The sequence below is a fragment of the Carcharhinus amblyrhynchos genome, unplaced genomic scaffold (assembly GCF_965287045.1).
Source record: "Carcharhinus amblyrhynchos unplaced genomic scaffold, sCarAmb.v2.hapA chromosome_1264, whole genome shotgun sequence".
NCBI lineage: Eukaryota > Metazoa > Chordata > Chondrichthyes > Carcharhiniformes > Carcharhinidae > Carcharhinus > Carcharhinus amblyrhynchos.
The window spans coordinates 1-25445 of record NW_027651004.1 but is presented as its reverse complement, the minus strand read 5'-3'; the positions used below and the strand labels follow the sequence as shown (position 1 = coordinate 25445).

At 53.6% G+C, this 25445-nt stretch overlaps 1 protein-coding gene across 1 annotated transcript; it reads right to left on the bottom strand.

Annotated features, from left to right (window-relative positions):
- On the bottom strand, positions 1 to 19703 carry LOC145340669 (metabotropic glutamate receptor 6-like). The gene is made up of 4 exons (XM_080185133.1): positions 19526 to 19703; positions 14530 to 14669; positions 10120 to 11055; positions 1 to 423 (listed from the first exon to the last, which is right to left on the bottom strand). The coding sequence occupies exons 1-4, from the start codon at positions 19647 to 19649 to the stop codon at positions 193 to 195; spliced, it is 1431 nt and encodes a 476-aa protein (XP_080041259.1). The 5' UTR covers positions 19650 to 19703; the 3' UTR covers positions 1 to 192.
- Positions 19704 to 25445: the final 5742 nt, after the last annotated feature.

The following is a 25445-nucleotide window of genomic DNA, read 5'->3' as shown; positions in this document are numbered from 1 at the left end:
ATTCAGTGATGGTAACACCATTGAATGTCAAGGGGAGATGGTTAGATGACGCACTGTGCTGTAGGACATGTTTGGGAGGAGGGCAATCGCACGGCATGCTGGGTGAGGTTATGGGTAAGCGGTCAGTCTTTGAGGGAGTTTGTTACAGGGCTGTCCGTGTACGCGGGGTCCCCCGGGGCCGTGTCTCCCGCGTTAGTTGCCGGCTTTCTCATCCTTGGGTGTGTCCCCGTTGTGTGAGCGTTGAGATAGCCGCGAGGTGAAGCTGGCTACCGTGGCTGCAGCTTTAAAACTCCTCTTTCTCCGCTGGACATTCTGCTCCGGGTGGAAGACAATGGTGTAAACTTTCGGGATGTATAACATTCCCAGGCACACAAACGCACTCAGACTCATTGACACGGTCAGAGTCGTTGTCTGGATATACATCTGTAACACACAGGGAGAGTTTACCAGTCACACAACCCTGCACACGCAGCCCTGTACGCGCAACCTGTACGCGCAGCCCTGTACGCGCAGCCCTGCACGCGCAACCCTGCACGCGCAACCCTGCACGCGCAGCCCTGTACGTGCAGCCCTGCACGCGCAGCCCTGTACGCGCAGCCCTGTACATGCAGCCCTGCACACGCAGCCCTGCACGCGCAACCCTGTACGCGCAACCCTGTACGCGCAACCCTGTACGCGCAACCCTGTACGCGCAACCCTGTACGCGCAACCCTGTACGCGCAACCCTGTACGCGCAACCCTGCACACGCAGCCCTGTACACGCAGCCCTGTACGTGCAGCCCTGCACGCGCAGCCCAGTACGTGCAGCCCTGTACAGCAACAGCCAGTGTCCCAGTACATACCCTCCTCACCAGCACACTCACACCGTCCCTCCCTCACACCAGCCCTCCTCACTCCGTCCCTCCCTCGCTCTGTCTCTCCCTCGCTCCGTCCCTCACCAGCACACTCAAACCATCCCTCCCTCACACCCCCCCTCCCTCACACCGGCCCTCCCTCACTCCGTCCCTCACCAGCACACTCACACCGTCCCTCCTTTGCTCCGTCCCTCCCTCACTCCGTCCCTCTCTAACACCATCCCTCACTTTGTCCCTCTCCCACACTGTCTCTGTTTCTGTTTCTCTCTCTTTCTCTCGCTCTGCCCCTCTCTATATCTCTCTCTCTCGCTTGAAGTCTCTCTCTCACTCCCAGTCTCACGCACAGTCTCTCTTTGTCTCTCTCTCTGTCTCTGAGTTTCTCTCTTTCTGTTTGTCTGTCTCTATGTGTCTCTATCTCAGAGGCTCACTCTCTCTCTCACTTCAGTATGGCTTCACCCCTCCCTATCTCTGTAACCTCCCCCAGCCCCCTACACCCCTCCCTATCTCTGTAACCTCCCCCAGCCCCCTACACTCCTCCCTATCTCTGTAACCTCCTCCAGTCCCTACACCCCTCCCTATCTCTGTAATCTCCTCCAGTCCCTACACCCCTCCTTATCTCTGTAACCTCCTCCAGCCCCTACACCCCTCCCTATCCCTGTAACCTCCTCCAGCCCCTACAACCCTCCCTATCTCTGTAACCTCCTCCAGCCCCCTACACCCCCTCCCTATCTCTGTAACCTCCTCCAGTCCCTACAACCTCCCTATCTCTGTAACCTCCTCCAGTCCCTACAACCCTCCCTATCTCTGTAACCTCCTCCAGCCCCCTACACCCCCTCCCTATCTCTGTAACCTCCTCCAGCCCCCTACACCCCCTCCCTATCTCTGTAACCTCCTCCAGCCCCCTACACCCCTCCCTATCTCTGTAACCTCCTCCAGCCCCCTACACCCCTCCTTATCTCTGTAACCTCCTCCAGCCCCTACACCCCCTCCCTATCCCTGTAACCTCCTCCAGCCCCTACAACCCTCCCTATCTCTGTAACCTCCTCCAGTCCCTACACCCCTCCTATCTCTGTAACCTCCTCCAGCCCCTACACCCCCTCCCTATCTCTGTAACCTCCTCAGCCCCCTACACCCTCCCTATCTCTGTAACCTCCTCCAGCCCCTACAACCCTCCCTATCTCTGTAACCTCCTCCAGCCCCTACACCCCCTCCCTATCTCTGTAACCTCCTCCAGCCCCTACACCCCCTCCCTATCTCTGTAACCTCCTCCAGCCCCTACAACCCTCCCTATCCCTGTAACCTCCTCCAGCCCCTACAGCCCTCCCTATCTCTGTAACCTCCTCCAGCCTCTACACCCCCTCCCCTATCTCTGTAACCTCCTCCAGCCCCCTACACCCCTCCCTATCTCTGTAACCTCCTCCAGCCCCTACACCCCTCCCTATCTCTGTAACCTCCTCCAGCCCCCTACACCCCTCTCTATTTCTGTAACCTCCACCAACTCTCCGAGATCTCTGCGTTACTCCAATCCCGGCCTCTCGAGCATCCCCCTGATTCCCATCACTCTGCCATTGGCAACTGCACCATCAGCTACCCGGGGGGGCGGTTTCGCCCTACATTCTGGAATTCCCTCCATAAACCTCTGTACCAAAGACTAACACGGTTAGGATTATATTCACTGGAGTTTGGAAGAGTGAGAGGGGATCTGATAGAAACTTATAAAATTCTAACAGGGTTAGACAGGGTAGATTCAGAAAGAATGTTCCCGATGGTGGGGGGAGTCCAGAACTAGGGGTCAGAGTTTGAGGATAAGGGGGAAACCTTTTAGAAATGAGGTGAGGAGAAATTTCTTCCCCCAGAGGGTGGGGAATGTGTGGAATTCATCCACAGAAAGTAGTTCAGGTCATAAGAAATAGGAGCAGGAGTAGGCCATCCAGCCCTTCGAGCCTGCCCCGCCATTCAATAAGATCATGGCTGATCTGTCGTGGCTCAGCTCCACATTCCCGCCCTCTCCCCATAACCCTTAATCCCCTCTCTTATCAAAAACCCATCAACCTGCGTCTTAAAAATATTTAGCGAGGCAGCCTCCACCACTTCAACGGGCAGAGAATTCCAGAGATTCACCACCCTTTGAGTGAAGAAGTTCCTCCTCAACTCCGTTCTAAACCGCCTCCCCTTTATCTTGAGGCTGTGCCCCCTAGTCCTACTGTCCTTTTTGAGCGGGAAGAGTCTCTCCACCTCTATCCTATCCATCCCATTCATCACCTTATACATCTCAATGAGATCTCCCCTCATTCTTCTAAACTCTAACGAGTACAAGCCTAGTTTATTCAGCCTCTCCTCATAGCTCAACCCCCTCAACTCCGGTATCAGCCTAGTAAGCCTCCTCTGCACTCCCTCCAAGGCCAAAATATCCTTGCGCAGGTGCGGCGCCCAAAACTGCACACAGTACTCCAGCTGCGGCCTCACCAGTGCCCTATACAGCTGCAGCAAGACCTCCCTACTTTTATATTCAATCCCCCTCGCTATGAAGGCCAGCATCCCATTCGCCTTCCTGACCACCTGCTGCACCTGCAAGCTGGGTTTTTGCGACTCATGCACAAGGACCCCGAGGTCCCTCTGCACCGTCGCCTGCTGCAGTTTTTCGCCCTTTAAATAATAATCCCTCCTACTATTATTCCTGCCAAAGTGAAGTTGGGTCAATAATAAGAAGTTAGAGATCACTCTTGGGGCTAAAGGGATATGGGGCGGGGGGGGGGGGGGCGGGTGGTGGTGGTGGTGGGGGGGGGGGGGGGGGCGGGTGGTGGTGGTGGTGGTGGTGGGGGTGGGGGGGTGGGGGGGTGGGGGGCAAAGGGGGGGTCAGAATATTGAATTCGATGATCATAATGAATGGCGAAGAAGGGCCAAATGGCCTCCTCTTGCTTTTAGTTTCGATGTTTCTATCTTTCTCTCTCTCTCTCTTCCCCCTCTCTGAGTTAATGACGTTCTCAAGAATCTTTGCTTGAGCTTTTGGCATCTTTTCTCTGCGCCTCCTCGTGTGATTCCTGTGGCTGAGGCGGGAGGCCGGCGGATATCTTCTGGAAATGGAAGACCCCACTCAGGTGGCAGCTGTTACGGGCAGATGTCAGGGACGGCCTGGGAAGGGTTGGTGCGGGGAAAAGCCTGGGCCCGAGGGGGAGCAGGAGAAACGTCAGGGGGAAGGAGGACAGGGAGGCTGACACGGGACAGCAAAATGAGCAGGGAAAGGAGGGGGGAAAAGGAGGGGAAAGTGAGGGGGAAAATGAGGGGAAAGTGAGGAGGAAAATGAGGGGAAAGTGAGGAGGAAAATGAGGGGAAAGTGAGGGGAAAGTGAGGGGAAAGTGAGGGGAAAGTGAGGGGAAAGTGAGGAGAAAAATGGGGAGGAATGGAGGAGGAAATTTAGAAGCAAGATGAGAGGAAAGTGAGGAAGACTATGAGGGAAAATGATGAGGAAATGGGAGGAAAATGAGGGAGAAAATGTGGTGAAAATGAGGAGGAAAATGGGGAGGGAAATCTACTCTGTCCGGCCCTAATTGAATTGGATTGGTTTCTATGAGACTCGCCGCTCCTTCATTCTCCTGAACTCCACCCAATCCAATGGTAGCCGGCTCTGTCCGCTCCGATCACAGTTTCCCAAGTGTTTGGCTGTAAAATCTTTGACATTTTCCCCCACTATCGACACCAGGCTGGTTTCCCTCTATCTCCCTTTTTTAAGTAGAGGCGATGTGGAGATGCCGTCTGCAGTGGGGTCAGTAAGACGTCTGACAACAGGTTTATCTGGAATCACGAGCTTTCGGAGCGCTGCTCCTTCATCTAACCTCCTGAATGGAGGTTAGTTCACAAACACAGCGTATATAGACAGAGGCACAATTGTAAGATAATTACAGATTGGAATGTAAAGAAGGGGTTTTGACCAATATATGGATAGGATGGGAATAGAGAGATATGGTCCCCGGAAAGGTAGAGGGATTTAGTTCCGTGGGATAGTATGGTCAGAGCAGGAGGGCTGAATGGCCTGTTCCTGTGCTGTCATTTTCTTTACTCTTTGTCTGGTTGTAATGTGAGTCTTTACAGGTTCCTACTAACTGTCCTGTCTGGAGACAATACACATCTCTTTAACCCATGCTTGACCCTCTCCCCACTCACATTGTAAAGATTTGATTATCTGTAAATGTAGGACAACTACAGCACAAACAGGCCCTTCAGCCCACAAGTTGCACCAGGCCTATCCCATTAAATCCCATATACTCATCCAGAAGTCTCTTAAAAGACCCCAGCGAGTTTGCTTCTACCACCACCGACGGCAGCCGATTCCATTCACTCACCTCCCTCTGAGTGAAAAACTTACCCCTAACATCTCCTCTGTACCTGCTCCCCAGCACCTTAAACCTGTGCCCTCTCGTAGCGACCATTTCAGCCCTGGGAAATAGCCTCCGAGAATCCACCCTATCTATTCCTCTCAACATTTTATAAACCTCTATCAGGTCGCCTCTCAACCTTCGTCTCTCCAGGGAGAAGAGACCCAGTTCCCTCAACCTATCTTCATAAGGCATGCCTCCCAATCCAGGCAACATCCTTGTAAATCTCCTCTGCACCCTCTCAATAGCTTCCACATCCTTCCTGTAAAGATTCCTGGAAGTCCTTTAAAGACTCACATTCTAACCATTCTTCACATCTGTAATTATCTCGCTGTGTTTGTGAAGCCTACCTCTCCATTCACCTGATGAAGGAGCACTGCTCCGAAAGCTCGTGATTGCAAATAAAACCTGTGGGCCTTTAAATATTGGGGTTACACCCTCCAATCTGCAGGAACCAGGAACTGTAGGGCAGCACGGTGGCACAGTGGGTTAGCACTGCTGCTTCACAGCTCCGGGGACCTGGGTTCAATTCCCGGCTCGGGTCTGTGTAGAGTTTGCACATTCTCCTCGTGTCTGCGTGGGTTTCCTCCGGGTGCTCCGGTTTCCTCCCACAGTCCAAAGGTGTGTGGGTTCGGTTGATTGGCCATGCTAAAATTGGCCCTTAGTATCCTGAGTTGTGTAGGTTAGAGGGATTAGTGGGTAAAATATGTAGGGATATGGGGGTAGGACTTGGGTGGGATTGTGGTCAGTGCAGATCGATGGGCCGAATGGCCTTCTATGACTTCTATGAACTGTTCCAGAGTCAATAATATTTTGGAAGTTGACTAACAATAATATGTTGGAAGTTAACTATCCACTATTTCTCAGGCCACTTCCTTAAGTATTCTGGGATGTAAATTATCAGGCCCTGGGGATTTATCCACCTTCATTCCCATGGTTTTCCCAACACTATTCCTTCACTAGTACAGATTTCCTTCAGATTCTCCCTCTGAATGTACCCACTATTCCCCAACATTTCTGATACACTATTTGAGTCCGTTATTGTGAAGACAGAACCACAGTATGTGGAATCATAGAATCCCTACGGTGCAGAGGGAGGCCATTCGGCCCACTGAGTCTGCACCGACCACGATCCCACCCAGCCCTATCTCCTTAACCCCAGGCATTTACCCTACTTAGTCCCCCTGACAACTGAGGGGCAATTTAACACGGCCAGTCCACCTAACCCGCACACCTTTGCACTGTGGCAGGAAACTGGAGCACCCGGAGGAAACCCACGCAGACACGGGGAGAATGTGCAAACTCCACACAGACAGTGACCCGAGGCGGAATTGAACCCGAATCCCTGGCGCTGTGAGGCAGCAGTGCTAACCCACGGTGCTACCCATCAATGTACACAGAGTTATAGAGGTTTACAGCAGGAAAACAGGCCCTTCGGCCCAAACTGTCCCTGCCACCCTTTATTTTCTTAAACCCCTAAGCTGACCCCAGTCGCCCGCATTTGACCCCTATCCCTCGATACCCATCTTATCCATCTAACTGTATAAATGCTTTTTAAGAGATAAAATTGTACCCGCCTCTACTACCACCTCTGGCAGCTCGTTCCAGACACTCATCGCCCTCTGTGTGAAAAAAATTGCCCCTCTGGACACTTGTATCTCTCCCCTCTCACCTTAAACCTCTAGTTTTAGGCTCCCTGCCTTTGGGAAAAGATATTGACTATCTCACTGATCTGTGCCCCTCATTATTTTATAGACCTCTATAAGATCACCCCTCTGCGCTCCTGTGGAAAAAAATCCCAGTCTATCCGGCCTCTCCTCATAACTCAATCCAAATCCCGGTAACATCCGAGTAAATCTTTCCTGCACTCTTTCTAGTTTAATAATATCCTTTCTATAATAGGGTGACCAGAGCTGTACACAGTATTCCAAGTGTGACCTTATTAATGTCTTGTACAACTTCAACAAGACATCCCAGCTTGTTTAGTTCAGTGGGACAGCACGGTCAGTTAGAGGGCTGAAGGGCCTGTTCCTGTGCTATAATTTTCTTTGTCCTTTTCAGTTCAGTCATTTCTTTGTTCCCCATTCCCTATTTCCGAGTGTAGAGGACCTACATTTGCCTTTACCAATCCATTCTCCTCGTGTACTGATAGAAACCTTGATAGTTTTTATGTTCCCTGCTAGCTTAATCTTACACTCTACTTTCCCCTTCTTAACCAATCCCTTTGTCCTCTCCTGCCGAATTCTGAACTTCTCCCAATCCTCAGGTCTGTTGCTTTCCTTGGCCAATCTGATTGCACCTTCCTTGGTATGGATATATCTCTAATTTCCCTCGGAAGCCAGGTTTTGGCGCCTCTCTGGTTTTACCCTGTGCCAGACAGGAACAAACAATTGTCGGGAGTTCTCACACGCACTCCGCTGCCTCGCCACCGTCATCCCTTTCAGAGACACTCCCCAGTCTATCATCGACAACTCATGAGCGGAGGCCTGTGACTGGCGGTGTGCCGCAGGGTCTGGGTCTGTCATCTATATCAATGATCTGGATGATAATGTGGTAAATTGGATCAGCAAATTTGCTGATGATACAAAGATTGGAGGTGTAGTGGACAGTGAGGAAGGTTCTCAAAACTTGCAGGGAGATTTGGACCAACTAGAAAAATGGGCTGAAAAATGGCAGATGGAGTTTAAAGCAGACAAGTGTGAGGAATTGCACTTTGGAAGGACAAACCAAGGTAGAACATACAGGGTAAATGGTAGGACACTGAAGAGTGCAGTAGAACAGAGGGAACTGGGAATACAGGTACAGAATTCCCTAAAAGTGGCGTCACAGGTAGATAGGGTCATAAAGAGTGCTTTTGGAACATTGGACTTTATAAATAAAAGTATTGAGTATAAGAGTTGGAATGTTATGGTGAGGTTGTCTAAGACATTAGTGAGGCTGAATTTAGAGTATTGTGTACAGTTTAGGTCACCTAATTACAGGAAGGATATTAATAAGGTTGAAAGAGTGCAGAGAAGGTTCACAAGGATGTTGCCGGGACTTGAGAAACTGAGTTACAGAGAGAGATTGAATAGGTTAGGACTTTATTCCCTGGAGAATGAGGGGAGATTTGATAGAGGTGTATAAGATTTTGATGGGTATAGATAGAGTGAATGCAAGCAGGCTTTTTCCACTGAGGCTAGGGGAGAAAAAAACCAGAGGGCATGGGTTAAGGGTGAAGGGGGAAAAGTTTAAAGGGAATATTAGGGGGGTGGTTTCACACAGAGAGTGGTGGGAGTGTGGGATGAGTTGCCGGATAAAGTGGTGAAAGCAGGCTCACTTTTAACATTTAAGAAAAACTTGGAGAGGTTCATGGATGAGAGGGGTGTGGGGGGATAGGGTCCAGGTGCAGGTCAGTGGGATTAGGCAGAAAAATGGTTGGGCACAGACAAGAAGGGCCAAAGGGCCTCTTTCTGTGCTGTAATGTTCGATGGTTCACAGTTTCCTTTATTAAGATTCAGGTCTCAGAATCAACACATCACTTCCCACCTTGGTGAAGAATCCTATCATATTACAGTTACTCATCCCCAAGGGAGATTGCAAATTATTCCTTTCTCATCACACAAGCTGCAGTCTCGGGTGGTCTGTTCCCTTGTTGGCTCTGTAATATATCGGTCCAGAAAACCATCCCGTCCGTAAACACACCAGGAATTATTAAAGTTCATTCATGGGACACGGGGTCACTGACTGCGCACCCCTCACTGAGTGTCAACCACATTGCTCTGACTCTGGAGTCACAGATAGGACATGAGTGAATATTAATACAGAGTTACAGCGGAGGTAATGAGGAGTTAATGTAGAGTGAGATGAGGAGTGAGATGAGGAGTGAGATGAGGAGTGAGATGAGGAGTGAGATGAGGAGTGAGATGAGGAGTGAGACGAGGAGAGGGACGAGGAGAGGGACGAGGAGTGAGACGAGGAGTGAGACGAGGAGAGGGATGAGGAGTGAGATGAGGAGAGTGAGGAGTGAGATGAGGAGTGAGATGAGGAGAGGGATGAGGAGTGAGATGAGGAGTGAGATGAGGAGTGAGATGAGGAGTGAGATGAGGAGTGGGATGAGGAGTGAGATGAGGAGAGTGAGGAGTGAGATGAGGAGTGAGATGAGGAGAGGGATGAGGAGAGGGATGAGGAGAGGGATGAGGAGTGAGATGAGGAGAGGGATGAGGAGAGGGATGAGGAGAGAGATGAGGAGTGAGATGAGGAGTGAGATGAGGAGTGAGATGAGGAGAGGGATGAGGAGAGGGATGAGGAGTGAGATGAGGAGTGAGATGAGGAGAGGGATGAGGAGAGGGATGAGGAGAGGGATGAGGAGAGGGATGAGGAGAGGGATGAGGAGTGAGATGAGGAGTGAGATGAGGAGTGAGATGAGGAGAGGGATGAGGAGTGAGATGAAGAGTGAGGGAGGAGTGAGATGAGGAGAGGGATGAGGAGAGGGATGAGGAGTGAGATGAGGAGAGGGATGAGGAGAGGGATGAGGAGAGGGATGAGGAGTGAGATGAGGAGTGAGATGAGGAGAGATGATGAAGAATGGGACACAGGTGGCTGACAGAGTTGGGGGGGGGTAACGGGCAGGGGGGAGCGGGCAGGGGGAACGAGTCGGGGGACGGGTGGGGGATGGGCAGGGCAAATGGACGGAGGAACAGGCAGAGGGACTGGCAGGGGGACGGACAAGGGGTACATGCAGGGGGAACAGGGAGGGGGAGACAGGCAAGGGGAAGAGGCGGGGGGGTGGGCAGGGGGGATGGGCATGGGGAACGGACAAGGGGTACAGACAGGGGATGAGCAGGAGGATGGGCAGAGGGATGGGGGGGGGCACCGGGGGTACGGGCAGGGGGTTGGTGAGGTGCCCTTACCTTCTCGGCGGACTGGGCAGTGCCGAAGAAGATGGGGACGAAAGCCAGCCAGATGATGCAGGTGGTGTACATGGTGAACCCGATGGGTTTGGCTTCGTTGAAGGTTTCGGGCACACCGCGACTCTTGACGGCGTAGACGGTGCAGGTGACCATCAGCACGATGCTGTAACTCAGGCAGCAGATGATGGAGAGGTCGGACATGTCACACTTCAGCACCCCGTGGGCCAGCTCGGGGTCGGGGGTCCGCTGCTCCTCGTAGTCCACGTGGGCGTGGGGGGGCTCGATGCCCAGCCACACCAACACGCCCAGCACCTGCAGCGAGATCAGGACGAAGGTGATGGCCAGCTGCGAGGTGGGGCTGATGAACCGGGGGGGCGTCACCGAGCGCTTGCCCGTCTCGAAGATGCGATAGATGCGGTTGGTCTTGGTGAGCAGGGCCGAGTAGGTGATGCTCATGCCCAGGCCCAGCAGGAGGCGGCGGAGGGCACAGACCACGGCCCCCGGCTCGGCAATCATCAGGAAGGTGATGATGTAGATGAGGAAGATGCCCGTCAGCAGCACGTAGCTCAGCTCACGCCCCGATGCCCGCACGATGGGCGTGTCGTTGTAGCGGATGAAGACCACTACGGTGGAGGTGGTGGCCAGGATGCCCAGCACGGCCAGGATGAGGGGCAGCGCCGCCCAGGCCGAGTGCCACTCCAGCTTGACCACGGGCGTGGGCCGGCAGCCCGTCCGGTTGGCGCTGGGCCGCATGTCCAGCGGGCACAGCTGGCACTCGAACTCGCTCACCTGGAAGCGGTACCCGTCGCACAGCTCACAGTGCCAGCAGCAAGGCACACCCTTGACCATCTTCTTCCGCTCGCCAGGCTCACACGGGAAGCTGCAGACCGAGGGTGGCACCTCGGTGCCCCCTCCACCCCACTGCATCTCCTCCATCTGAAACACAGCCACAGCACGGGGTTAGGTACAGAGTAAAGCTCCCTCTACACCATCCCCCATCAAACACTCCCAGGACAGGTACAGCACGGGGTTAGATACAGAGTAAAGCTCCCTCTACACTGTCCCCATCAAACACTCCCAGGACAGGTACAGCACGGGGTTAGATACAGAGTAAAGCTCCCTCTACACTGTCCCCCATCAAACACTCCCAGGACAGGTACAGCACGGGGTTAGATACAGAGTAAAGCTCCCTCTACACTGTCCCCCATCAAACACTCCCAGGACAGGTACAGCACGGGGTTAGGTACAGAGTAAAGCTCCCTCTACACTGTCCCCATCAAACACTCCCAGGACAGGTACAGCACGGGGTTAGATACAGAGTAAAGCTCCCTCTACACTGTCCCCCCCATCAAACACTCCCAGGACAGGTACAGCACGGGGTTAGATACAGAGTAAAGCTCCCTCTACACTGTCCCCATCAAACACTCCCAGGACAGGTACAGCACGGGGTTAGATACAGAGTAAAGCTCCCTCTACACTGTCCCCCCCATCAAACACTCCCAGGACAGGTACAGCACGGGGTTAGATACAGAGTAAAGCTCCCTCTACACTGTCCCCCATCAAACACTCCCAGGACAGGTACAGCACGGGGTTAGATACAGAGTAAAGCTCCCTCTACACTGTCCCCCCATCAAACACTCCCAGGACAGGTACAGCACGGGGTTAGATACAGAGTAAAGCTCCCTCTACACTGTCCCCCCCATCAAACACTCCCAGGACAGGTACAGCACGGGGTTAGATACAGAGTAAAGCTCCCTCTACACTGTCCCCCATCAAACATCCCCAGGACAGGTATAGCACGGGGTTAGATACAGAGTAAAGCTCCCTCTACACTGTCCCCCCATCAAACACTCTCAGGACAGGTACAGCACGGGGTTAGATACAGAGTAAAGCTCCCTCTACACTGTCCCCCATCAAACATCCCCAGGACAGGTATAGCACGGGGTTAGATACAGAGTAAAGCTCCCTCTACACTGTCCCCATCAATCACTCCCAGGACAGGTACAGCACGGGGTTAGATACAGAGTAAAGCTCCCTCTACACTGTCCCCCATCAAACATCCCCAGGACAGGTATAGCACGGGGTTAGATACAGAGTAAAGCTCCCTCTACACTGTCCCCATCAATCACTCCCAGGACAGGTACAGCACGGGGTTAGATACAGAGTAAAGCTCCCTCTACACTGTCCCCCCATCAAACACTCCCAGGACAGGTACAGCACGGGGTTAGATACAGAGTAAAGCTCCCTCTACACTGTCCCCATCAATCACTCCCAGGACAGGTACAGCGCGGGGTTAGATACAGAGTAAAGCTCCCTCTACACTGTCCCCCCATCAAACACTCCCAGGACAAGTACAGCACGGGGTTAGATACAGAGTAAAGCTCCCTCTACACTGTCCCCATCAATCACTCCCAGGACAGGTACAGCACAGGGTTAGATACAGAGTAAAGCTCCCTCTACACTGTCCCCATCAAACACTCCCAGGACAGGTACAGCACGGGGTTAGATACAGAGTAAAGCTCCCTCTACACTCTGTGTCTCTGCCACTTTTCAGTGACAGTGGATTAAGAGAGTCTACGGTTTGTAAACACATGTTGGCCATCCCAGCCTGTCAAAGCTGGAGCATCTATTTAATTGTTTGTCAAATTCCCACTTAACTAAATTGTTTAAGCACCTCTCATTTAGGGGAGGAATTTAATCTAAAATTATTACTTCTCTAAATCCCCCTCCTGTTGAACGGGAACTTGCCAAATCCCAGTTGAATAAATCCCGGGTTTTAAATTCAGGCAGGCTGCCGAGTTGCCAGGCTCACACTAGGCCGAGGGATAATCAACACCAACAGATGTACACTTAAAGTCACCCAGAATGTGCTATTAACCCCGTCAGAGACACGAATGGTCAAAATACCGCGCGGGGAGTCCTCCCCGGTCTCCTGAGACCAAACATTAACACCAAGATGAAGGAGAAAGGGGACAATCTTCGCCTCATTATTGGAAGCTGGTTCAGAAAATGGCCACCTCATGGTATTTCATAATCCAATTACAGGGATAGGGAGGGAGTGTAGAGGCTGGAGGAGGTTGCAGAGATAGGGAGGGTTTGTAGGGGCTGGAAGAGGTTACAGAGATAGGGAGGGTTTGTAGGGGCTGGAAGAGGTTGCAGAGATAGGGAGGGTTTGTAGGGGCTGGAAGAGGTTGCAGAGATAGGGAGGGTTGTAGGGGCTGGAGGTTACAGAGATAGGGAGGAGGGGTGAGGAGGACATGGAGGCATTTGAAAGTGAGGATGAGAAATGGAGGTATTTGCGGAGTGGGAGGTAGTGTGGGTCAGCGAGCACGGGGAGGGGTGGGGGCGATGGGTGAACGGGGGCTGGGAGAGAATCCGGACGCAGTGGGTGCGGGAGGGGGTGTGTTGGGTGGGGAGGGGGTGAGTCTGGGATGAGCTGAAGGTTGCAGAGGGTCGAGTGTTGGGGAGGAGCTGGGACAGCGAGGGAATAGTCGAGTGTGGAGGGGAACGAGGATGAGGACTTCCACAGCTCAGACCCCTAACCTTTGACCCCCTTAGCAATCAAGAACCTCTCTATCTCTGTCTCAAACACACTCGGTGAGCCGGCCTCCTCTGTGGCAATGAGTTCCACAGATTCCCCGCTCTCCGGCTGAAGAAATTCCTCCTCATCTCCGTTCCAAAGGGTTCTCCCTTTACTCTGAGACTGTGCCCTCGGATCCCAGTCTCTCCCACTAATGGAAACATCTTCCACTCTATCCAGGACCTTTCTGTCAGTTACAATGAGATTCCCCCCCTCTCCCCATCCTTCCAAACTCCATCCAATCCTCAAACTCTTCTCATCCACCTTTCATTCCCGGGATCATTCCCGTGAACCTCCTCCGGACCCGCCCCAGGGCCGGCATATCCTTCCTTAGATACGGGGCCCAAAATCGCTCCCAATATTCCTTATAAACCCTCAGCAGAACATCCCCACTCCTGCCTCCTAATCCTCTCAAAATGAATGCTGACATTTGTCTTAACTCCCAACTCAACCCTACAAGTTCACCTCAAGAGAACCCTGAACGAGGATTCCCGAATCCCTTTGCGCTTCCGATTTCTGAATTCACTCCCGGTTTAGTAAATAGTCTCTGCCTCTATTCTTCCGGCCAAAACCTCACACTTTCCCACGTTCTATTCCACCTCTCACTTCTTCGCCCACTCTCCTATCCTGCCCGAGTCCTTCCCGTCTCCCCCCGCCCCCCCCAACGCCCCACCATCCTCCCACCTCTACTGCCGAGGAGGCTCAGGCTGGCATGGGGGAAAGGCCCCACAAACCAGTGGCGGGAAGCACGGGCTGCGCAGATCGCACAGCAAGATCCCAAAGCCGCGACGGCCCAAGGGGGTAAAACGTTGGCGCGATCCGTCACTCACGTTCATCCGTAGCTGGTCGGTCCACTGTCCGATGACGCGGTAGCCGGGCGTGCTGGTGTTGGTGTGCTGGTACTGGAAGATGTGATATCGCCCCGGGGCGTCCCCATTCTCGTTGAACATCACCGAGGTGCCGGCACTCCCTGCACAGCGGAACAGACGAACATGTAAGCCCATCCCGACATCTCCTCTTTACCCCCCCACCCATGACTCTCCCAATTGTTCCCTCAACAATTCTTGTGGATTGACCTGATGAGTCAGTGAGGGAAAACTTCAACTGCACGTGCCTATTCTCAGCAATATTCAAATCCTGTGAATGTATTAGTTCACAGGGATGTGGGTGTGGGTCCAGAATTTAACCCCCATCCCTAATTGCCCCCCCACTTGAGAAGGAGCTGCCATCTTGAACCCACCGCAATCCCATGTGGTGTAGGTACACCCACAGCGCTGTTAGGGAGGGAGCTCCACAGTTTTGACCCAGTCACAGTGAAGGAACGGCCGATATATTTCCAAGTTGTGTGGGGCTTGGGGTGGGAACCATCGGAGGGGGTTATGTGAGAACTAGGAGCAGGAGTCGGCCATCTGTCCCCTCGAGCCTGCTCCGCAATTCAGTAAGATCATGGCTGATCTTTTCATGCACATTCTCCTCGTGTCTGCGTGGGTTTCCTCCGGGTGCTCCGGTTTCCTCCCACAGTCTAAAGATGTGTGGGTTAGGTTGATTGGCCGTGCTAAGAAATTGCCCCTTAGTGTCCAGGGATGTGTAGGTTAGAGGGATTAGTGGGTATAATATGGAGGGGGGTTGGGCCTGGGTGGGATTGTGTTTGGTGCAGACTCGATGGGCCGAAGGGCCTCTGTAGGGTTCTATAATTCTATAAGATCTCCCCTCATTCTTCTGAATTCCAATGAATATACCCTCAGTCTCTGGGTATCGCCTTCACGACAGCACAGAGTCGCTGAGCAGAGACTGATAGCCAAGTTCTGCACACATGAGAACAGCCTCAACCGGGATCTTGGGCTCATGTCACACTATCTGTAACCCCCATGACTTGCCTGGGCTTATAAAATCTCACTAACTGTCCTGTCTGGAGACAATACACATCTCTTTAACCTGTGCTTAATGCTCTCTCCAGTCACATTGTCTGTACCTTTAAGATTTGAAAAGCAGGTTAGCTGTAAAGACTCACATTCTAATCAGTATTCTGTAAACTGGGTGTGACTTTAAATGCTCTGTTTGTGAGCAGAACTCCCCACACACCCGACGAAGGGAAAAAGCCCCAAAAGCTCGTGGTGTTTGCTACCTGTCGGACTTTAACCTGGTGTTGTGAGACTTCTTACCGTGTTTACCCCAGTCCAACACCGGAACACGACAGAAGACCGCCCTTCTGCCTGTAGCAGCGATGTGTACCATCTATTAGAAGCACTGCATTGATTCATTCCTTCGCCAGTGTCCCCCCAACCTGCTACCTCTACCCCCCCCAAAGAAGGACAAGGGCAGCAGACGCCGTGGGGAACACCCACCGCCTGCGAGACTCCCCCCGCCCGCCTTTCTGACACACACACACACACACACACACACACACGCCATCCCCGGGTTGGAAATGTCTCGGCCGTTCCTTCACTGTGGCTGTGGGTGGCACAGTGGGTTAGCGCTGCCACGCCAGGGAACCCGGGTTCGATCCCCGGCGCGGGGCACTGTCTGTGCCGAGTCCGCAGCTTCTCCCCTGGGTTCCCTCCCCACAGTCCGAGAGACGTGCTGGTTAGGGGTGCATTGGGCAGTGCTAAATCCTCCCTCAGTGTAACCCCAACAGGAGTGTGGGCGCCTGGGGGGATTGTCACAGTAAAATCCCCGAACATTTCAGTGTTAATGTGAGCCAACTAATAAATAAACTTTAATAAAGTGAGGGCAAATGGTCTGGCGGCCTTTATAGTGAGAGGATTCGAGGGATATCTTGTCGCAGTTATACAGGGCCTTGCTCAGGCTATACCCGGAATTTACTCTGTTTATCAAAGCTTTGATTTGATTTATTATCGCCGCGTGTATTAGTACACGGTGAAAAGTATTGTTTCTTGTGCGCGAGACAGACAAAGCATACCGTTCATAGAGAGTGCAGGATGTGGTGTTACAGCCATAGCTCGGGTGTAGAGCAACGTGAGGTAGGCCCTGATGGCAAACCAGCCTCCCATCCACCGACTCCGTCTACACTTCCCGCTGCCTCGGGGAGAAGCATCAAGGACCCCCCCCAACGCACCCCGGACATTCTCCCTTCCACCTTCTTCCGTCGGGAAAAGTCTGAGCTAACACCGGCTACAACCGTACGCTACGCACTTCTTAATTGCTCAGAAGTCGGGGCGTTGGTTACTCCGTTTATTTACACTTATTTAATTTAAATATTTTAAAGAGGGGGATCGAGGGGAGAAGGCGGGTAAGTGGGAGCTGAGGATTCTCACATCGGATCAGCCCTCGAATGGCCGGAAGCAGGCTCGATGGGCCGAACGGCCTACTTTCGCCCCCCCCCCCCCCCCCCCCCCCTCCGCCTCACGGTTTCGTAGCATTGAAATGGGCGGAGCAGGCTCGAGGGGCTGAATGGCCTCTTCGCCTTCAGACATTCCCACGTTGCCGGTAACCCAGGGCGGCAGGGGAGAGGAGGGGAAGTTTCCGAGGTGACGCGGGGAGATGCGGTGATCTGTAAGGGTCGGGAAGGAGGGGGGAGCAAATTTCCGGGGACGTGAGGGGTGTGGGGAAGGGGGGGGGAGGGCCAGGGAGGTGAGGGCGGAGTGGGGGGGGAGGGAGAGAGAGAGTGGGGCACTAAATTGGTGTCAAGCCTCAGGCTTACTTCTTGCTGTCGCTGTGCGCTCAGCTAGTTTGTAATGTTTGACAAACGAGCCCCAGTTAATCCCCGTCAAATCCCGTTCTGACCGGGTTCTGGGAGTTGGAGATAGGTCAGGTTGAGGTGGCGCAGTGTTGGGCACCAGCCTGTTGGAGAAGGCCTGAAGGGTGCCACGGGGGCCTCCTCTGCCCACCCCCACCCCCCCCCAACCCCGCACGAGGCCTGACTGTGGACATCACCCCACCCCCCCCTTTATAACGTTCCACCCCCACCCCATACCCTCCTGTCACCTCCACCCACTCATGAAACCACTGAGGCCAACTGACGAGGCAGCCACAAAATGGCAGCCACGGCCAACACTCGGCCTCCCAGCAAGGCCTGGTTTCTGTGGCAGCCGGGGGGGGGGGGGGGGGTCTCCGCACCTCCGCGTTTACCAACAGCCACAAAGAGCTTTTGCGCCAACGGATGTTGGTCTAACCTTGGGCTGTCCGCTCGCTGCTCATTACCCAGGGTGCCTTGATGCGTCAAGTAGTAGTTGAGGCTTTTTTTGGTCAACTAGGCCACACTCGTCAAATCTCTCGTGGGTCTTCCGCTAATTACAATCTCTCGCTCAAACTCAATTTCAGAAAATAATTGAGTGCCGAGGGCCACAATTGCTCATCCCCTCCCTCGGCATTTAACTCCAGCAGATTGCCAACTGTTCCGACAGTCCTTGATTCTACTTTCCATCTGTCGCCACCTTCCCACTTTCCCAAAACTTCAGCTGATCCCAAATTCTGATGTCCCCTCCCCCTCCCCCACCGTGTCCGGACTCTCTCCCAGTCCCCGTTCACCCATCGCCCCCCCCCGACCCCGCGCTCGCTGACCCACACTGCCTCCCGATCCGGAAACACCTCCATTTCTAAATTCTCATCCTCGCTTTCAAACCCCTCCATGGCCACCCCACCCCCCCTCCCTATCTCTGTACCCCCTCCAATCTCCTATAACCCTCCCTATCTCTGTAACCTCCTCCAGCCCCTACAACCCGCCCTATCTCTGTACCCTCCTCCAGCCCCTACAACCCTCCCTATCTCTGTAACCTCCTCCAGCCCCCTACAACCCTCCCTATCTCTGTAACCTCCTCCAGCCCCTACAACCCGCCCTATCTCTGTAACCTCTTCCAGCCCCTACAACCCGCCCTATCTCTGTACCCTCCTCCAGCCCCTACAACCCACCCTATCTCTGTAACCTCCTCCAGCCCCTACAACACTTCCTATCTCTGTACCCTCCTCCAGCCCCTACAACCCTCCCTATCTCTGTAACCTCCTCCAGCCCCCTACACCCCCTCCCTATCTCTGTAACCTCCTCCAGCCCCCTACAACCCTCCCTATCTCTGTAACCCCCTCCAGCCCCTACAACCCTCCCCGTCTCTGCAACCACCTCCAGCCCCCTACAACCCTCCCTATCTCTGTAACCTCCTCCAGCCCCCTACAACCCTCCCTATCTCTGTAACCTCCTCCAGCCCCTAAAACCCTCCCTATCTCTGTAACCTCCTCCAGCCCCTACACCCCTCCCTATCTCTGTACCTCCTCCAGCCCCCTACAACCCTCCCTATCTCTGTAACCTCCTCCAGCTCCCTACACCCCCTCCCTATCTCTGTAACCTCCTCCAGCCCCTACACCCCTCCCTATCTCTGTAACCTCCTCCAGCCCCCTACAACCCTCCCTATCTCTGTAACCTCCTCCAGCCCCTAAAACCCTCCCTATCTCTGTAACCTCCTCCAGCCCCTAAAACCCTCCCTATCTCTGTAACCTCCTCCAGCCCCTACACCCCTCCCTATCTCTGTACCTCCTCCAGCCCCCTACAACCCTCCCTATCTCTGTAACCTCCTCCAGCCCCTACACCCCTCCCTATCTCTGTAACCTCCTCCAGCCCCCTACACCCCTCCCTATCTCTGTAACCTCCTCCCCATGTCGCCTGCACCTCCGCCACCCTCCCTCGGGAGGGCTGATGGACCGGGGGTGCATCGCGACCTCCGCCTGACCAACACCGGGTAGAAGTTCCAGCTGGCGACCCCTTGCTGCCAGAGGCGAAAGGTCAAGGTTGAATTGAGTGTGGCCAACCGCGGGGATGTTAAGGGACCGGCGTCCCCACGCACCCCACCCCCCCCCCCCTCGCGATCTCAGACTCACCGTTGAAGTTGACCCCTCTGATGTAGTGTAAGAGAGTCTTGCCGTCGATGGTGTCCATTTTCGCACAGATGCCACTGGCCCCGGTGCAAAGGTCATTGTGCATGTTGTGTAGGGCGTGCGCCATGGCATACACAGCATCAACCACAAACTGTACCTTCCCCTCCTGCTCATAGTGGGAATCCCTCCCAATCCTCTCCTGGCCTGGGAGAGACAGAGAGAGACACGGTGAGGGAGAGCTGGAAGGCAAGAGGAGGGTGAGAGAGGGAGAGGGAGAGGGTAAGGGAGGGAGGGAGAGACAGAGAGAGAGAGATGAGACAGAGGAGACCAAGGAACAGTGGAGGAGAGAGAGAGAAGGGAGAAAGGGTGATAGAGAGATAGGTGGGAAAAAAAGAGGGGGAGAGAGAAGAGAAAAGAGGAGCAAAGGAGGGGAGAGAGGCAGAGAGAGGGAAAGATCGAGGGAGGAAGAGAGAGAGGGGAGATGGAAGGAGTGAGAAGGGAACAGGGAGAGGGGATGGGGAGGGGAGGAGAGGAGAGCAGAGTGAGGAGGGAAGTGTGGGAGAGGAGAGGGGAAGGAAAGACAAATAGACAGAGAGAGGGAAAGGGGGGCAAAGGGAGAGAGCGGGAACGGACAAGAGAGGGGAAAGGAGTGAAAGAGAGAGAGAGAATGAGGGAGTGAGGGAGGGAAAGCAGGAATCAGCTTGTTTCCAATGGGCAGTGAGTCTTGGAGGTCCCTCGGTGCCAATGGGAGGAGGTTCAGTTCTCCAAATCCCTCACTGAACCTCCCAGAATATCCCAAATCCATCCCAAATCCATCCATCTCCCAGGAAAATACAGCTCACCTCATCCCCAACCTCAGGGAACTCAAAATGACCCTGCCACGAACTCAGAATGACCCCGGTGAACTCAGAATGACCCCAATGAACTCAGAATGACCCCGGTGAACTCAGAATGACCCCAATGAACTCAGAATGACTCCAATGAACTCAGAATGACCCCGGTGAATTCAGAATGACCCCGGTGAACTCAGAATGACCCCAATGAACTCAGAATGACCCCAATGAACTCAGAATGACTCCAATGAACTCAGAATGACCCCAATGAACTCAGAATGACCCCAATGAACTCAGAATGACTCCAATGAACTCAGAATGACTCCAATGAACTCAGAATGACTCCAATGAACTCAGAATGACTCCAATGAACTCAGAATGACCCCAATGAACTCAGAATGACTCCAATGAACTCAGAATGACTCCAATGAACTCAGAATGACCCCGGTGAACTCAGAATGACCCCAATGAACTCAGAATGACTCCAATGAACTCAGAATGACCCCGGTGAATTCAGAATGACCCCGGTGAACTCAGAATGACCCCAATGAACTCAGAATGACTCCAATGAACTCAGAATGACCCCAGCATGAACGCAGAATGACCCCAGTGAACTCAGGTTGAACATCAGAACATAAGAAATAGGAGCAGGAGTAGGCCATCTAGCCCTTCGAGCCTGCCCCGCCATTCAATAAGATCATGGCTGATCTGTCGTGGCTCAGTTCCACATTCCCGCCCTCTCCCCATAACCCTTAATCCCCTCTCTTATCAAGAACCCATCAACCCGCGTCTTAAAAATATTTAGCGAGGCAGCCTCCACCACTTCAACGGGCAGAGAATTCCAGAGATTCACCACCCTTTGAGTGAAGAAGTTCCTCCTCAACTCCGTTCTAAACCGCCCCCCCTTTATCTTGAGGCTGTGTCCCCTAGTCCTACTGTCTTTTTTGAGCGGGAAGAGTCTCTCCATCTCTATCCTATCCATCCCATTCATCATCTTATACGTCTCAATGAGATCTCCCCTCATTCTTCTAAACTCTAACGAGTACAAGCCTAGTTTATTCAGCCTCTCCTCATAGCTCAACCCCCTCAACTCCGGTATCAGCCTAGTAAACCTCCTCTGCACTCCCTCCAAGGCCAAAATATCCTTGCGCAGGTGCGGCGCCCAAAACTGCACACAGTACTCCAGCTGCGGCCTCACCAATGCCCTATACAGCTGCAGCAAGACCTCCCTACTTTTATATTCAATCCCCCTCGCTATGAAGGCCAGCATCCCATTCGCCTTCCTGACCACCTGCTGCACCTGCAGGCTGGGTTTTTGCGACTCATGCACAAGGACCCCGAGGTCCCTCTGCACCGTCGCCTGCTGCAGTTTTTCGCCACGTAAGTAATAATCCTTCCTACCATTATTCCTACCAAAGTGGACCACCTCACACTTGCCAACATTAAATTCCATTTGCCATTTCCTGGCCCATTCGCCCAGCCTATCTAGATCCTTCTGCAGACTCTCCACACCCTCCGCACAATTTGCCTTTCCCCCAATCTTGGTGTCATCAGCAAATTTCGACACCCTACACTCGGTTCCCTCCTCCAGATCATCTATATAAATGGTAAATAGCTGAGGCCCCAGCACCGACCCCTGGGGCACTCCACTAGTCACCAACCGCCAATCCGAATAGCACCCGTTGACCCCCACTCTCTGCCTCCTATTTGACAACCAATCCTCTATCCACGCTAACACCCTACCCCCAACTCCATGTCCCTCGACCTTCTGCAATAACCTCTTGTGAGGTACCTTGTCAAACGCCTTCTGAAAATCTAGAAAGACCACATCCACCGGCTCTCCTCTATCCACTGCCCTAGACACATCCTCATAGAACTCCAGTAAATTTGTCAGACACGACTTCCCTTTAACGAAACCGTGTTGCGTCTGCTCTATCAAGCAATTCCCTTCAAGATGCCTCGCAATTTCCTCCTTAATGACGGATTCTAACATTTTACCTACCACAGACGTTAAACTAACCGGCCTATAATTCCCCGCCTTTTGCCTGGCACCCTTCTTAAACAACGGCGTAACATTAGCCGTTTTCCAATCTTCCGGCACTTCCCCGGAATCCAGCGACGTCTGGAAAATAACCACCAAGGCATCCACTATCACCTCCGCCATTTCTTTCAGAACCCTCAGATGCATTCCATCCGGTCCTGGGGACTTGTCCACAATCAGCCCCTCCAGTCTGTCGAGCACCGCCTCTCTAGTAACAGTAATGCCATTAAGACCCTCCAGTCCTACCACCTTTCCATCTCTAACACCCGGCAAATTATTCACGTCCTCCTCCGTGAAGACAGAAACAAAAAAGTTATTCAAGACCTCAGCCATATCCCCATCCCCTACCACTAGCTCCCCCCTCTCATCCTCTAAGGGTCCAACGTTCACCCTAACCAGCCTCTTCCTTTTTATATATTTATAAAAACTCTTGCTATCCTTTTTTATATTAAGCGCTAGCCCAGCTTCATAGCTTCTCCTACCCTCCTTTATCAACTTCTTTGTCAATCTTTGTTGACATTTAAACCTTTCCCAATCCTCTTCTCGCCCACTGCTCTTAGCTACTCTAAATTCCTCCGCTTTTAATTTAACACTTTCCTTCACCTCCTTTGTTATCCACAGCTTATTACCTCTCCTCCTACTGTCCTTTTTGACCATCGGAATAAATTTCTGCTGAGCACCAAGAAAGATCTCCTTAAAGATCCTCCACTGCTCCTCAGCAGACCTACCTTCCAACGCGCTCCCCAGTCCACATTCGCCAATTCCTCTCTCATCCTACCGTACTCCCCTCTGTTCAAACAAAGGACGCGTGTCCGGGAACCCACTTTCTCCTCCTCCATCTGCACCAGAAACTCCACCATACAATGATCACTCTCCCCAAGAGAATCCTTCACCACAAGGTCCCTAATTCTACCCGCCTCATTACATAGCACCAGATCCAAGATAGCTCGCTCCCTCGTCGGCTCCAACACACACTGTTCAAGGAAACTATCCCGGCAGCATTCCAAGAACTCCTCCTTGAGCCCACCGCGTCCAACATGGGTCGACCAATCAATACGCAGATTGAAATCTCCCATAATTATGGCCGTCCCATTCCTGCACGCCGCACTTATTTGTGCGTTAACAGCCCGCCCCACCTCCAGATCATTATTCGGGGGCCTATAGACGACACCCACCAGCGTCTTCCTCCCTTTGCTGTTCCTAATCTCTACCCACAACGATTCCACTTTCTGCTCTTTGGCTCCAATATCATCCCTTGCTACCACCCTGATGCTATCCTTAATCAGCAGAGCTACGACCCCCCCTTTTTCCTCCCGCCTATCCTTCCTAAACACTTGATAGCCCTGTACATTCATCTCCCAGTCCCTGTCACCTTGCAGCCACGTCTCTGTAATGGCCACCAGATCGTATCCATTTGTGTCGATCTGCGCCACCAGCTCATCCACTTTATTCCGAATGCTTCGTGCATTCAGATAAAGTGCCTTCATCCCAGCCTTCACCTGGACCCTATTTGCCGTAACGCCACCAATTGGGACATCCTCGGCCTCTTCCCTTACCTGTACCCTATCCTTAACTTTAGACCTCGTAGCGTCACCTACCCTCGCACCCTCCCCCCCCCCAATTAGTTTAAAGCCCTGTTTACAGTCCTATTTACACGATTCGCCAGGACTCTGGTCCCAGCACGGTTCAGACCAACCCCATCCCTCCCGAACAGGTCCCACCTACCCCAATACTGATGCCAATGCCCCATAGATTCAAACCCATTCCTCCCACACCAATCCCTGAGCCACCCATTCACTTCCTTAATCTTATCAACCTTATGCCCGTCTGCACTCGGTTCAGGCAGTAGCCCAGAGATAACCACCTTGTCGGTTCTACTTTTTAATTCCATTCCCAGCTTTTCATACTCCCTCCCCAGATCCTCAGTTCACATTTTGCCTACGTCGTTGGCACCCACATGTACCACAACGACCAGATTCTCACCCTCCCACTCCAGGTTCCTCTGCAGCCCAGATGCGACATCCCGGACCCGAGCACCAGGCAGACAACACATCCTTCTGTGCACTTTGTCATTGTGACAAAGGACAGTGTCAATACTCTTCACCCCACTATCCCCAATCACTACTACGTTCCTTTTCACCTTCTCTTTGCCTATGTCCTGCTGCATCACTGTACCGTGTGCAGTCTGCTCACCAACCTCACCTCCCTCGTTCTCGTCCAGACTGGAAGCAAGAACCTCAAACCTGTTTTGCAGCTTGAGAGGCTGAGGCATCCGCTCCCCACCCTCCTTCCTCCGCTCCCCAACCCCCCCTTCCTCCGCTCCCCAACCCCCCCTTCCTCCACTCCCCACCCCCCCTTCCTCCGCTCCCCACCCCCCTTCCTCCGCTCCCCACCCTCCTTCCTCCGCTCCCCACCCCCCTTCCTCCGCTCCCCACCCCCCTTCCTCCGCTCCCCACCCTCCTTCCTCCGCTCCCCACCCTCCTTCCTCCGCTCCCCACTCCCCTTCCTCCGCTCCCCACCCTCCTTCCTCCGCTCCCCAACCCCCCCTTCCTCCGCTCCCCACCCTCCTCCTCCCTCCGCTCCCCACTCCCCTTCCTCCGCTCCCCACCCTCCTTCCTCCGCTCCCCAACCCCCCCCTTCCTCCGCTCCCCACCCTCCTTCCTCCGCTCCCCACTCCCCTTCCTCCGCTCCCCACCCTCCTTCCTCCGCTCCCCAACCCCCCCTTCCTCCGCTCCCCACCCTCCTTCCTCCGCTCCCCACTCCCCTTCCTCCGCTCCCCACCCTCCTTCCTCCGCTCCCCAACCCCCCCTTCCTCCGCTCCCCACCCTCCTTCCTCCGCTCCCCACTCCCCTTCCTCCGCTCCCCACCCTCCTTCCTCCGCTCCCCAACCCCCCCTTCCTCCGCTCCCCACCCTCCTTCCTCCGCTCCCCACCCTCCTTCCTCCGCTCCCCACTCCCCTTCCTCCGCTCCCCACCCTCCTTCCTCCGCTCCCCAACCCCCCCTTCCTCCGCTCCCCACCCTCCTTCCTCCGCTCCCCACTCCCCTTCCT